The 13,049-nt window shown below is 38.9% G+C and overlaps 7 protein-coding genes across 7 annotated transcripts; 5 read left to right on the plus strand and 2 right to left on the minus strand.

The window, feature by feature from the left end:
* NEMIN01_2348 (uncharacterized protein) lies at nt 1-584 on the plus strand (the record flags this gene model as incomplete). Its single annotated transcript, XM_051478290.1, has 1 exon — nt 1-584. A coding segment is annotated over one exon (584 nt), but the record flags the coding sequence as incomplete, so codon positions are not given.
* Nucleotides 585-1,425: 841 nt separating this feature from the next.
* NEMIN01_2349 (uncharacterized protein) lies at nt 1,426-2,937 on the plus strand (the record flags this gene model as incomplete). Its single annotated transcript, XM_051478291.1, has 1 exon — nt 1,426-2,937. One exon carries the CDS (start codon nt 1,426-1,428, stop codon nt 2,935-2,937), a length of 1,512 nt encoding a protein of 503 aa, XP_051334251.1.
* A 244-nt stretch (nt 2,938-3,181) lies between these two features.
* Nucleotides 3,182-4,216, plus strand: NEMIN01_2350 (uncharacterized protein; the record flags this gene model as incomplete). The annotated part of the gene is made up of 1 exon (XM_051478292.1): nt 3,182-4,216. The coding sequence occupies one exon, from the start codon at nt 3,182-3,184 to the stop codon at nt 4,214-4,216; it is 1,035 nt and encodes a 344-aa protein (XP_051334252.1).
* Nucleotides 4,217-4,696: 480 nt separating this feature from the next.
* On the plus strand, nt 4,697-6,409 carry NEMIN01_2351 (uncharacterized protein; the record flags this gene model as incomplete). Its single annotated transcript, XM_051478293.1, has 1 exon — nt 4,697-6,409. The coding sequence occupies one exon, from the start codon at nt 4,697-4,699 to the stop codon at nt 6,407-6,409; it is 1,713 nt and encodes a 570-aa protein (XP_051334253.1).
* Nucleotides 6,410-7,139: 730 nt separating this feature from the next.
* On the plus strand, nt 7,140-8,741 carry NEMIN01_2352 (uncharacterized protein; the record flags this gene model as incomplete). Its single annotated transcript, XM_051478294.1, has 1 exon — nt 7,140-8,741. The coding sequence occupies one exon, from the start codon at nt 7,140-7,142 to the stop codon at nt 8,739-8,741; it is 1,602 nt and encodes a 533-aa protein (XP_051334254.1).
* A 369-nt stretch (nt 8,742-9,110) lies between these two features.
* NEMIN01_2353 (uncharacterized protein) lies at nt 9,111-12,005 on the minus strand (the record flags this gene model as incomplete). Its single annotated transcript, XM_051478295.1, has 1 exon — nt 9,111-12,005. One exon carries the CDS (start codon nt 12,003-12,005, stop codon nt 9,111-9,113), a length of 2,895 nt encoding a protein of 964 aa, XP_051334255.1.
* A 304-nt stretch (nt 12,006-12,309) lies between these two features.
* NEMIN01_2354 (uncharacterized protein) lies at nt 12,310-13,049 on the minus strand (the record flags this gene model as incomplete). The annotated part of the gene is made up of 1 exon (XM_051478296.1): nt 12,310-13,049. A coding segment is annotated over one exon (740 nt), but the record flags the coding sequence as incomplete, so codon positions are not given.

Raw genomic sequence — 13,049 nt, forward strand, 5'->3', positions numbered from 1 at the left:
ATGTAGCTAGAGGCAACGATTTAAAGGAAATAGCGAATGAAGAGTTTTCTAAACTAGCTAAGGAAATAAACGAGAAAGAGAAAATTTTGAGAGAAAAGAAAATAGAGTATGATCAAGCAGTGGAAAAAAATGATAAAGAAAGTATTACAAAATTAAGTTGCTCTATTAATAATCTGGAAAATGACCTATATTTACTAAGATATAATAGTAGAAGAGCAATTTCGAAATCGCGTGCTATTCATGCAAAATCATTTAATCCGTTAGATGAATTAAAGCCAATTCAGGAAGAGCACATACTCAAAGGGATACAAAAGTTTGCAAAAGCACGGAAAATAAAAGTAGATGGATTAGAATCACTGCCGGTATTGGAAGTATCTAAAGAAGAAGAGATAAAAGAAGCACCGCAGATATTGGAAGTATCTAAAGAATCAGAAGTAGTTCTAGAAGAGTCAGAAGAACTCAAGGAAAGAGAAATAATACAGATGCAGAAAACTGTAATTCTCATGGTTTTTCTTATATCTCTTATAATATCTATAGTATTTATCAGTTTTTCTAGAAATGCAGCGAAACTTGCTAATAGCTAGGTGATATAAATGTATAAAGAAACACTATACCATGCAGTGGAGTGTAGATAAGAACACAAATAAATCTGATATGCCTCAGCTGTCAATTTTGACCTAGCGCTAAATAACTCTTAATCTTATGCATACTCGTATTTCTATACCATTAGTTGAGTACTGCTATCACATGCTGATACTCTGCATGCGCTCTAATAGAGCTAGATTTTCATTTTAACCTTTTTATAGCACTTCTTCGATGACTGTATCTTGAGTGTGTTCTTTTCTTCTAAACAGCCTACTAAACATGAATAAAAATAAAAGTAAAATAAAAAATAAAAATGTACATGCTAGTTTATAGACTTAGTATTTATTTTATTTTGTTTTATTTTTTGTACACTATACACTTATTTAAATTTGTTTGCACACTGCGCTATGAGCCTGCTCCTGCTGCAGCCTGCTGCCACAAGGTCAGTGCAGAGTAGATAGATGCACAGCATTGGTACCACACATCTGTTTTGCCCTGTTTCCTTTACTGACACATATACAAGATAGATTAGAAATAGAGTTTATAGCACATTTATTCTGCAAAGGAGAAGGACTGAGACACACAGATAGCTGGTACTGACAGAGAGCTATCAAACTTGTCTCTATCCTCAAGCTATATCTACTGATCAATCACCGCACAGATACACTGGCCAATAGAGCACTGCACTCAATCTGTGCACACACAGCAAATGAAGTAGTTAGTGCCTAGTGAACCAGTCAGCTGCTCTGAGAATATTCAGTCAATTAACTGCAACAAAAGAACAAATCATATGAACTGCTCAATAAATTGCAATTATTCGAATTGAACAGCTATATCAGCATGAAAGAAGTTAAACTAAAGATAGACGTAAAAAAAATAATAAAAGCATGCAAGCTCATTAAACGCGCGGACGATCTGCTTAAATACGATGCACCAAAAGACTATGCAGACATACTAGACCGCATATTCAGCAACAGAATCAAAATACAGATAGAAGGCGATGCAGAGGAGGATGAAGAGGACTCTCTCACAAAAATACTCAAAAGCCGAATCTACCAGTACTTCACATACAATAAACACGGAGTCAGTGCAATGAATAAGCTATACACTGCGCTGAAGAGCGGAGACAAGGAATTGGTTACAGCCGAAGCTGCGCATGTACTTGATCACATTGTACAGCCAAACACTCTCATATACAGCCCAAAGCACGGAATACATAGACAGGTTGACAAGAACAAGCCACTGGAAAGTGTAATACTACCTAATAAAAAAGTTAATCTGCGCCCAAGAGCGTACAGACTCGAGATTGACTACACAGACTCTTCGAGCCTGGAAAGGATACTTGACCTGGCTGAAGAGAGTGTGGACAGAGAGAGGCTCTCCTACATTGCAGACCTAATAGACTCAGCAGGCATGGACATGAACATTCTAAAGCAATACTCAGCAGAAAAAGAGCACTACACTCTAGAGAAGCTGTACACCACTCCACACAAAAAAACCGGTGCACTTTTGGTGGACTACGGGCTGAAACTCGTCCACAGAAAGCACTACAAGATAAAAGAGCTCCTTGGCAAAATTAAAAAGATGGAAAGCAATCTCAATAGCAGAGCGCAGATAATGAAAGAGATTGGCAAAGTGCTGACCAAGAAAGAGCTAAAAGTAGCCGTTGCCATCGGAGAGAACATACAAAAGATCAAGGATGAAAAAATAGCACAGAAGAGCATGGCCAGTGCAATGGAGTACATGGCGAACAGCACTGGTCTTTTGGACAGAAAAGATGGATCAAGAGTCCTGGATATAACTGTTGAGCTGCTTAACCTGAAAAGAAACAACATAGACGGGGATAGAAGCCTATACAACATGATCAGCGAACAAAAAAATAAAATAGTCAACACAATAACAGAGAAGAATGAAACCCTGAAAAAAGAGAAAGCAGACAGAGACCAGGCAAAAAAGGAAGGAAAGAGCGAAGAAGAGATTAAAACACTGACATGCTCGATCAATAGGCTAGAGAATGAAATATACCTGCTGCAGTGCGATGAAAAGGGAGAGCTGTTGCAGCTTGACAACATCAGAGACAACCTGTATTCTCTGCCCAAGCTGAGCACAGTCCAGCAGGAGCACGTATACAAAAAGCTGGAAGAGTTTGGAGAAGAAATAAACGTACGTGTGGAGATAGTGCTGAAGCTCTTCTCAATAAAAGTAACAGAGAAGAGAGTGCTCAAAATACTCACTGCGCTGGCTTACACCGTTGTAGTAGTGCTGGTGATATTTGTGGTCCTGTCGTCAGCAATACTGTTTAAAATTCTAAAAGGGGACATAAAATTCGAGCACACCCGCACTGTTTTATAGCGACAGCCAGTAATGTGCTAGAAAGCCTTCAGACAAGCACAGATAGCCAATGAGTCTCTAGTGGCTTTCCCATCCCTAGCGGTCTTTACAGGGCTATTTTTGTATTTATACATCAGAAATGATCATATTTAATGATAGTAAGCCAACCATCCACTCCTATAAAATCTAGCCAATGAAAAAATAAAAGCACCAATAGAATGAACTTGAGAGTAAATTAAAATATTCCGTATTCTTTAAAATTTTTATGGCAGCTAAGAAAGAAGTTAGACTAGTGATAAACATCGAAGGAATGGTGCAGACATGCCTGGATGAGAACGGCATGGATGCCATAAAGATGATCATTAAATCCAATGACAAAATAAGCAATTTCACCATACTCAAGCGCATTCTTGAAAAAAACATAAAAATAGAAGAAGCAGATGACGATCAAAATCAAGACATCAGAAGCATAGTTGAGAATGACATCTGCCAATATTTTTTATACGGTAAGAATGTAGCAAGTGAGACTATAAGTCAATTAAACGGCGCAATAAACAATAAAGACAAAGAATCAATCAGATCCCATGCCATCGCGCTAGCCAATGAAATTATAATGAACCCCTTTATACACAACCCAGAGCATGGGATAAAAAGAAAGAGTGAAGCAGTGAAACAAATAAGTTCAGATGCGAGCGATGATGCTCTGGGCACCAGAACATGCACACTAGAGATCGATAATGCAAAGCTTCCTAGCTTGAAAAGCATAGTTAGCTCTACGACAGAGAGGCTGGAAAGAGATAATTTCTTTGCTATTTCAAAACTAGTAGAGTCGACGAGTATGAAACCTTTAAGAAATTTCTCGCCCATAAAAGAAATAGAAAGCAGCTACACACTAGATGAGTTATACACTAAAACATATGAAAATACCGATGAATTGCTGATTAATCATGGTATAAAGCTTATCAATGAAAAAATTCACGCGATTAGAAACACGATGTTTTATTCTAAGCTTGGGCTTATCACAATAGGTCAGCAAGTCTGTAAAATGTTCGACTCTGAAGAAGACCTGCGGATAGTCCTTTCTATCAGCGAGCATATAGCGCAGATTTTATCCAAAGAACAGCCATTACACGAAGAACAAATATTACACGAAGAACAGCCATCAACTGAAAATGATTCGAAAAAGCTATCTCGAACGCAGAAGATTATAATTCTCGCAGGCATAGTTCTTTTTTTAATAGCATCAGCCTTGTTTATTGCTTACTCAAGGAATACGACAAAACTGAACAGGGTTAGCTAATCAGCTACTGCAATAAGAAAAGAGTATAGCCAGAGAAGCATACTAAGCAAAGAAGTCTTAAGACATTTGATCCCAACCGGTTCATATCTAAAATAAACTACAGACTTTTTATATGTTAGACCATTTGTGCACTTTTTCTTGCTATCTTCCCACAGCAACCTGCAAAAGAAAACACTCACTGCCCCACATTCATCACATATCCAGTACTCCTACACAGTATACTCTCTCAACAATGGCACCACTCTTCCTGCTTATCTGACATTTCTTACTAGCGCTCTAGCATGCCTTGTCATCTGCATCCAACAGATACTTAATCTGGCAAAATAAGTGCTGTTTCTAAGAGAACATAAGCTTGCCCTGCACTAAAAATAAATTTAATATTTTTAGGAAAAATTTGCCAACAATCCATAGAAATATCACCTGTAGTATGAATAAGGCAAGATTTTTCATTTAAATTATTTTTTATTTTAAAATCCCAGGATGCCCGCACAAACAGTCAGGTTAAAGATCGATTTAAAGGGACTACTAAGAGAATGCGAGGCTCTTAACGCCTCAGGCTCAAACATACTTCTTATGGATGATACTCCAAAAAGGAATATGGCTATAGTAGATTATATATTTAAAGATCGCAATATAGAAATAGTAAGTGGCGCAAATGGAGCCAAAGAAGAGAAACTCGTCCTGGATATAGTCAAGAATGCCATTCGAGAATACTTTGTATACAATGAATGGGGTGAAAGTACTATTTGTAGTTTAACTAGTTCATATAATAGTATGTATGAAAATCGTCTTAGAGATAAGATTGTCCCTTTAGCCAATCAAATCATAGACTCAAATATGTTTATATTCAGACCAGAACATGAAATATATGGACACTACAATAAGAACGAAACAGTAGAAGATATAGTACAGCGCAATAAAAGCGGCAGCCTAAGCCCTCGGATGTACACACTGGAGATCGACTACACAGACTCCTCAAGCCTGGAAAGGATTCTTGAGGCGACCAAAGAGAGTCTGGATAGAGGGTTTTTGGGCTATATATGTAGCTCTATGAATACAGAAATTAGAAGAATGAATGGAAATATTTTAAGAAAATACTCGCTGTCCTTGTCAGAGAAGGAGCAGTACTCTCTGGACGAACTATACACCAGAACATACGAAGGCACTAATGTGCCCTTGGTAGACTACGGGCTGAAGATTATATATGAAAGATATCAAGAGCTTATCGGAATAGTTGAGAATGACTCAAGAATGAAATCTAGCTCTAGTGGCAAATCGCTGATAACTGCAAGAATCAGTGAGCTGTTCACCAAAGAAGAGCTAAAAATAATTGGGTCCATTAGCGTTAACATACACAAAATCGCACAAGAAAAAGAACTACAAAAGAATATGATTTATTACATGGAATACCTAGCAAATAAGACTGCTCTCTTGGATAGGGCTGGGGAAAAGGTACTAAGGGTAACTAGCGATCTAGAAAGCTTTAAAAAAGACTATATAAATGGATACAACGGTTTAGAGAATATAGTAAAGAACAACTGTGATTTATTAAAGAAAAAAATAGCTGATAATGAAGAAATTTTATACCCAAAGCATCTAAATCAAAGGAGATCTATGGCTCAAGGAAACAATGGAGGGTTTAGAGACAATCCTGCCTCTACCTCTGATCTATTAAATGAAGTATCTTTATTAAAGTATGCTCTAAAAGAAGAAAATAGAATCCGAGACACCATCAGTATGAAAGCAAGTCTCAAAATCAATATAAGCCCAGTTCAGAAAAAACACATAATTCAAAAGATGGAAGAATTTGGAAAAGCATGGAACATAAAAGTAGAAGTGGCGGACCCAGTGCCAGAAAGAATAACTTATCCTAATGAATATGAAATGAAAGAAGCAGTAGTAGATAGACCTATTAGAAGAAGCCCCTTAGAAGCAGCACATAGACCTACTGAAAGAAAACCTCTAGTAGTAGATGAGCCTACTGAAAGAAAATTCACCCAAAAAGACCTATTTAAAATGCTTGGTCTAGGCATTTTCATTGGCGTGGGCGTCAAAACATTGCCTCAGGCACTATCTACTCGCTCAGCGAATGATGTAATGAATCCTGCTGCTGTTGAAAATATACTGAACTGCGAAGAGTCATCATCATTCTGTGAGCAGCCTCCAACTAAAAAATATAGAGAAGGAAGCTGAGCCCCTCAATTCTAGCTAGCTAGCAACTACAATAAATTGCTTAAGTTTAAACATTACACTTTCATTTTCTGAACATTATTCTCCAGCTATGCCTTGTCAAGATTTCATTTACTTTACCTACTATCACTGCATAGCTGCGTGCACAGCTCTTTCTTTGAACAATTTAACTATTGGCAACAAAAGTAAAACTAAAAAGTAAAATTCTACATATACATATACACTTACTATTTATTCTCTTTTTATTTTCACTTTCTTCCAGGCAGGATCTTTTAGTACAACTAAAAACCACAACTTTACAGCACATGAATGGACAGTAATTTTCGCATGCATATTGCATCTTTGGGACATTAGAAGATCCTACACTAAACTAGAAAGCTAGTAGCCTGTGAATCAAATGCTCTGATCACTAAGACTGTTTTCCTTGGAGCTACAAGTGAATATCTAGCAGTTTACTAAATGGCAGACTCTTTGGCACTTTTCATTAAGCATGCTACCAGTATACTACATTTACTGAGTTTTAAGAACATGCTACTAGGCCAATCATTTGACAAATAAAAAAATCAATAAACACTTGGTTTAGCGCTTTTAGAGCCCAATAGGCAATGAGAGTCAGTGCGCTGCAAGCCAATAGAACACTCTTATAAAACTTAACCAGTAGTCTGCAGTAATAAAACACGTGCCATGGACAAAAAGCATTTAAACTTTCTCAAGATAAAATTTTTTAAGAATCATGAAAGAGGCTGAAATAAGAATAAACCTGAAAGGTCTAATGAAAGCATGCAAGTCCATCAAAGTTACAGACGACCTTCTTGAATATAACAACTCAGCGCAGCATTTAGCCGTGCTATACAACATGATCAACACTGACTTCATAGAAATGGAAAGAGGCTCAGAAAGCGATGAAGAAGGGCAAGAAATCCTTGACTTGGCCAAGAACAGAATCTACCAGTACTTTACACACAACCCATACGGCGTGAAAATCATGCACGGTTTATACAGGGCACTGAAGAGTAAAAATCAAAAAGAAATTAGAAAAATGTCCTTCTGTCTAGCTAATGAGCTTATACAGCCGAACACGCTTATATACAGCGCAGAGCATGGAATAACAAGAAAGTCTGACAAGAACAAAGCACTTGATAGGCTGGACCCAGAGGATAACAGCCCTGACCTGTCTTCAAGAACGTGCATAGTGCAGGTTGACAGCTCAAACCCCTCAATCCTGGACGACTTATACGAGTCCACCACAGAGAGCATGGAGAGAGACTTGTTCGAGTATTTTGCAAACCTTCTGATTTCGAAGGGCAGAGATGTGGCTATTTTAAAGAAATACCTGCCGCAGGAAGAACACTGTACTTTTGAAAATCTGTACACTCTGCGCAGAGGCGATTCTATACTCCCGGTGAATCGCGGGCTGACAACTATCTACAAAAAATACGATGCAATTAAAAAGCTAGTTGAAGATGTCAAAGCACTGGAAGCCAGCCCCAATAACAGGAAGCAGATCCTCAAAAAAATCGCCGATGTATTCTCCTCTATGAGAGAGCTGGGCGTGGCTATTTCCATCATCGAGAACATAGAAAAAATCAGAAACGAAAAAGCTGCAAACAAAGGCATATTTAACGCAATAGAATACATGGCACATAGCACCGACCTCTTGGGCAAGCAAAGCGAGCCAAAAGTGCTGAAGATACAAAGCAATCTAAGTGGCTTTTGCAGAGACTATATAACTGGCAGCGCAGGCTTAGAGAAAAGAGTGGGCGAAAAAAAAGACGAGCTGGCTGAACAAATAAAAGCAAAAAAGGAAGCTCTGGAAGAAAAGAGAATAGACCGATATCAGGCAATAAGAGAAGGAAAGAGCGAAGAAGAGGTTGAAAGCTTACTTCTTTCTGCTAACAACCTGGAAAACGAAATATACGCACTGGAATGCGATTACAAAAAAGAGTCTCTACAGCTCCGCAACATTGCAAATCTATGCTTTTTACGCCAGACAGATCCAATTCAGAAACAGTACCTACTTGAAAACATAAAAGAATTTGGAAAAACACTGGGCGTAAAAGTAGTAATCGATGGTGTAGAGGCAGTAGATGAAAAGGAGAAAGAAGACGAAGAGGAGAAAGAAGATACAGAAAAAGAGCCTAAAAAGTCCTCTTCGCCAAAAACAGCTTCAAAACTCCTAAAGGGCATTGGAGCACTAGGCTTTGGTCTTTTTGTGCTAACATCAGTTATATCCATTAACCGTTATAATTCGAAGAATAAGCCAGTGAAAGACGCTAGCTCTGATGATTTGTACCATTTTGTGGACAGCAGCCAATTGAACAATGGAAAGCCCTGATACTTGGCCATGAGCTGGCTGATTCTAACCAGGTGCATCTAAAATAAAACACATCTAAGTTTTGATCATCCTCCTTTCACAGCTACTTTACTAGATTTTCTTTTGCATGTCTACTAAGAATCAACAATAAAAAGAAAAATAAAAAGGTAAGAAAGCTGTACACATACACACTTAATATTTATTTATTTTCTTTTTTATTTCATCCAAATGACACTCCTTACAGAGCTTGTTTTTCTGAGACATTAGCCCTGCACTGACAGGCATTAATCAACTAGCAAGCTTAGCCAATTAATACTCCTACAAAACCCATTGATAAAAAGAATAATACACCAATTCAGACAAGCTCTATTTATTCTGCAAAGTCTCCTTCTAATTGTTATACCACGATACTAAAACATCAAGCATCTCGTTGTGTGCCCCCAGATTGGACTTGCTGTAGTTCACATTGCGGAGCACTATGAACTCTGCCTGCTCGTCTGGCTTCTTAAGCATTGTTTCGCGCAGCTGGTTTGTCAAGATCTCTATCCTCTTCTTTGCAAAGCTTTTTTTAACCGTAACATTGCGCAGCTTCATTATTTTTTCGTGTTTTTCTTTTTCATTCCTTGCAGCTAATGTGTTTAGTATTTTCTGTGCCTGCTCCTCCCTCCAAAACTTGTCTTTTGATTTTTTCATATATTTTTTGATTGTTTCTCGGTCTTTTTGACTTTTCTTCGCGCTCTCCGCCTTACTTCCCTCAATGTTCACATGCCAGATATAAATGTTTTTGACACATATATTTAGTCTGTTATCTTCCACACTCCTACTTTCCAGCCAAATGCTCTGCAGTTTGCTGTCCTTGCTGTGCTCCCTTGACTGCAGTGTTTCAATAAAAGCACTAAGCTTTTCTGAGTTTTCTTTTTCTCTAAAAGCATCACTCGGCAGACAGTGTATATACTCGTTCACACTGCTGGGCATTCTCACATACCACTCAAGCACAACACTGTTCCCTACTCTTGAAGGCTTTCCGCTGCCCATGATGTAGCAGTCGAGAGACTCTTTCTTTTCGCCATCCGGCAGTATGCACAGGTTGCTGTAGTACCTATACATGTCTGAATATTCATGCTCAATCTTACTGTCTTTCTCAGACCTGTCATTATTTTCACCATTCTCATGCTCTTCACTATCTTCAGAGCCGTTCTTTTCCATGTCCTCATCTTTATCCTCACTATCCTTGCACTCATCCTTTTTTTTGTACCTGCTATTGAACTCATAGACATCAGGTGCTGCATCCACAAGCTCCATCAAGCTTATCACATTGTGAATGTCTTTCATGAGAAAAGGGCCTATCTCCACAGCCGACCGCATAAGAGGAGTAAGGAACAGCGGTATGCAAATGCTGTCCCTATCACAGCCCTTTAGCGGCCTAAACTCTGCGAATGTAAACCTTGTTTTTGCTATGTTTTCCTTAATGCGATAAAAGACCATCTCATACCCTGCGAAGTCTTTCATCGTCAGACCTCTCTCCTCTTCTCTAACATACGACCACTTTCTAGTTTTTTTATTTACTTTAAACGAGTATATAGTTTTAGAGTTCTTCTCTATTTCGTACAGCTTCTCCACGTGGCTTACTATGTCACTGATCGTGTGCAGATAGTGCTCCTTTCCTTCCTCGTCTCTATACATGGGCATGCCCAGCATTCTGGACTGGTGTGTTCCATTGTCTACATAGTACACGTGATAGTGCGGTTCTGTGCTGGGCACAATGTCCCACTTGTTCGTCTCAAATAAGTGCTCAAAATTGCAGTCTTTTATAGGATCCTCCTTGCCTGGGGCCAACTCAAAGGTTGCGCTGCACTTAGCATACTTTTGGTGCTTTATGGCGCTCTTCCCCAGCAGGATATACTCCTTCTCGTCAAAAACTTCCGCTTTCTCGTAGAAATCTGCAAGGACTGTGTATATGTCCTTGTACAGCTCAGGCACTGTCGGCTCTTTCTGTGCATCTCTATTGCATAGAATCTTAAGAGCGCTGTAAATATTTCTGTATTCTTTTTCTATTTTCTCGCTCTCGTTTTCTGCTTCTTTCACCATGTTGCGCATAGCTAGCAGAACATTGTGGCTCTGCTTATTTACTCTCGGGTTATAAGAGATCTGTGTGCGCTCTATAAAGGCTGGGCTGATGTTGAAAAGGTCTTCGTGCACTTCAGGCAGCGCAAGAATCATGCTCAGAGCATAGGACAGAGCATAGTACCTTCTGCCCACTTTGCTGATCTTGTTCTGCTCTAGTATCATGCTTGAGTTTATCTCCAGGGCTTTTTGAACGTAGATATCCCCCAAGGTCTCAGCCCACTCGGTTAAAGGGAACCTTTTGAATGTCCGCATTGGCTTGTGCTCTTCCACGTATGCCAGCATGTCTCCAAACACGCCAGGATAGTATCCCTCAAGACTCTCCAGCATTGTCCTATACTCCTCATCTTCTGCACTATCTTTCTCAAATAGCTCCTTCAGCCACAAAAGGTCTCTAGTCTTTGGAACCACAGTTATGGCTCTGCTGGCAATAAAGAAATAGAGCGCATTCTGGTCTATTAGAGTAGCCACGTTTTTAGAAAAGTTTTTTATGTCTTTCTCGATCTTCTCCTTGTAGTAAACATGCGTTATTTCCCGGGCCATGTATTCGTCAAAGTCTCTGTGTTCATTGCTGTACACGGTCTTGTGCTGTGCTTTGTAGGACATTCTTCTCTTATTTGTGAGTCTTAAGCTGTTCCATATGTCAATTTTGTACCCTGTTACCTTTCTGGCCTTCTTTTCCTCACTATTTAGCACCTTTGGTTGGGACGTAGATTTAGCACCAGGACCATTTTTTGCATCTGCTTTTCTTTTTTTTCCTGCAACTTCTTCAGAACTGTCCTCTTCTGTGCTAGATGCACTTTCATCTACAGGAGAGTCTGCTGTTCTCTCTTGTTCTCCAGACTGCTTGCCTGCGCTTTGCCTCTTTCTAAGAGACCTGCGTCTACTCTTTGTTTGGCCGTCTATGCATAGATCGACAGCAGAGTGATCAGCATTGTTTCTTTTGTCTCTCTGCCGTGCTGCGCTGGCTTCCATTAGAAACTGCTGTATCTGCCTCTCCAGCTCTGCTATATCACGAACAGGGCTATTTCCCTTTGCGGAATCTACACCACTGGATGTCTTCTCATTAAAAGCTTCTCCACTTCCTCTGCACGCTGCAATAAGAAAAATAAGCATTGTACCTATTGCATTCAGTATTTTTTTCCGTTTCTGATCCTTCATGCAAAAAATATCATTTTTTTATTTATAATTTTTCATTAAGGCACACTTCCTTATACGCTCTAATTTGTGCATACACTTTCTGAGGAGTAAGTTCCATGTTTTTACCTGCCCAGAGATGGATGCACCCTATTGATTATTTTATCTATCTATGTATTATCACTGCTCTATGCACATTCAGCATAGTACCAGCTGCATTGCCAGGAATTAACTCTAGCCCGCGAACATCATGAATATAACTGCATAAAAACAAGTGTGAAAATAAGAAATGCTCTACGTTTAAGAGTGCTATTTATTGTTATACTTATCAATGCCTTTTTTGGTAGGTCGAAATAAAAACATCAAGAATCTCGTTGTGTGCTCCTAGGTTAGACCTAGTTGAGTTCATGTTTCGGAACACTATAAGATTTATCTCTGTGTTTTTTGGCCTCTTAGATACCTTCGTGTGTAGCTCTATTTGCAGCGCCTTTAGCAGACTTTTTTGTTCTCTTATTATGCTCTGCAATGACTTTTTTCTCTTTTTTAGCTGTTCGGGGTCTGTATCATGCAGCCTTTCAAGAATCATCTTATAGTCTTCCAGCCTTTTTAGGTATTTTTCTACGCTAATAAGGTCTTTCTTAAGGTTTTCCATGTTCTTAAATCCTGGAAGCGTCTCAATTTTTCTGTCCTCCAGCAAATCGTTTATTGTAAATGTCTGGCCGTCTCCACTATTGTTTGGGCTAGTGTTGCTCAGCCAAAAGCTTTGCAAACTACTATCCCTGTTGTATTCTCTTGACTCTATTGCTGAAACAAAGAAATGAAAATCACTAAAAGCTGTTTCTTTCTTGAAGTCTTCGCTTGGCACACAGTGTGTATACTCATCTACATCTCCTAGCACCCTTGCATACCACACAACACTAGTGCTGCCATTTTCCTGCTTTTTGAGCTCGCAGTTCATTGCATAGCATTCTATGCTTTTTATATCGCCGGGGAGTATATATAGATTGCAGTAGTATCCAGATATATTTTTATATTTTTCATCCTTGTACTTATCTCCATATTCGTATA

Source organism: Nematocida minor, assembly GCF_024244105.1.
Source record: "Nematocida minor strain JUm1510 chromosome Unknown 7831, whole genome shotgun sequence".
NCBI classification, from domain to species: domain Eukaryota; kingdom Fungi; phylum Microsporidia; genus Nematocida; species Nematocida minor.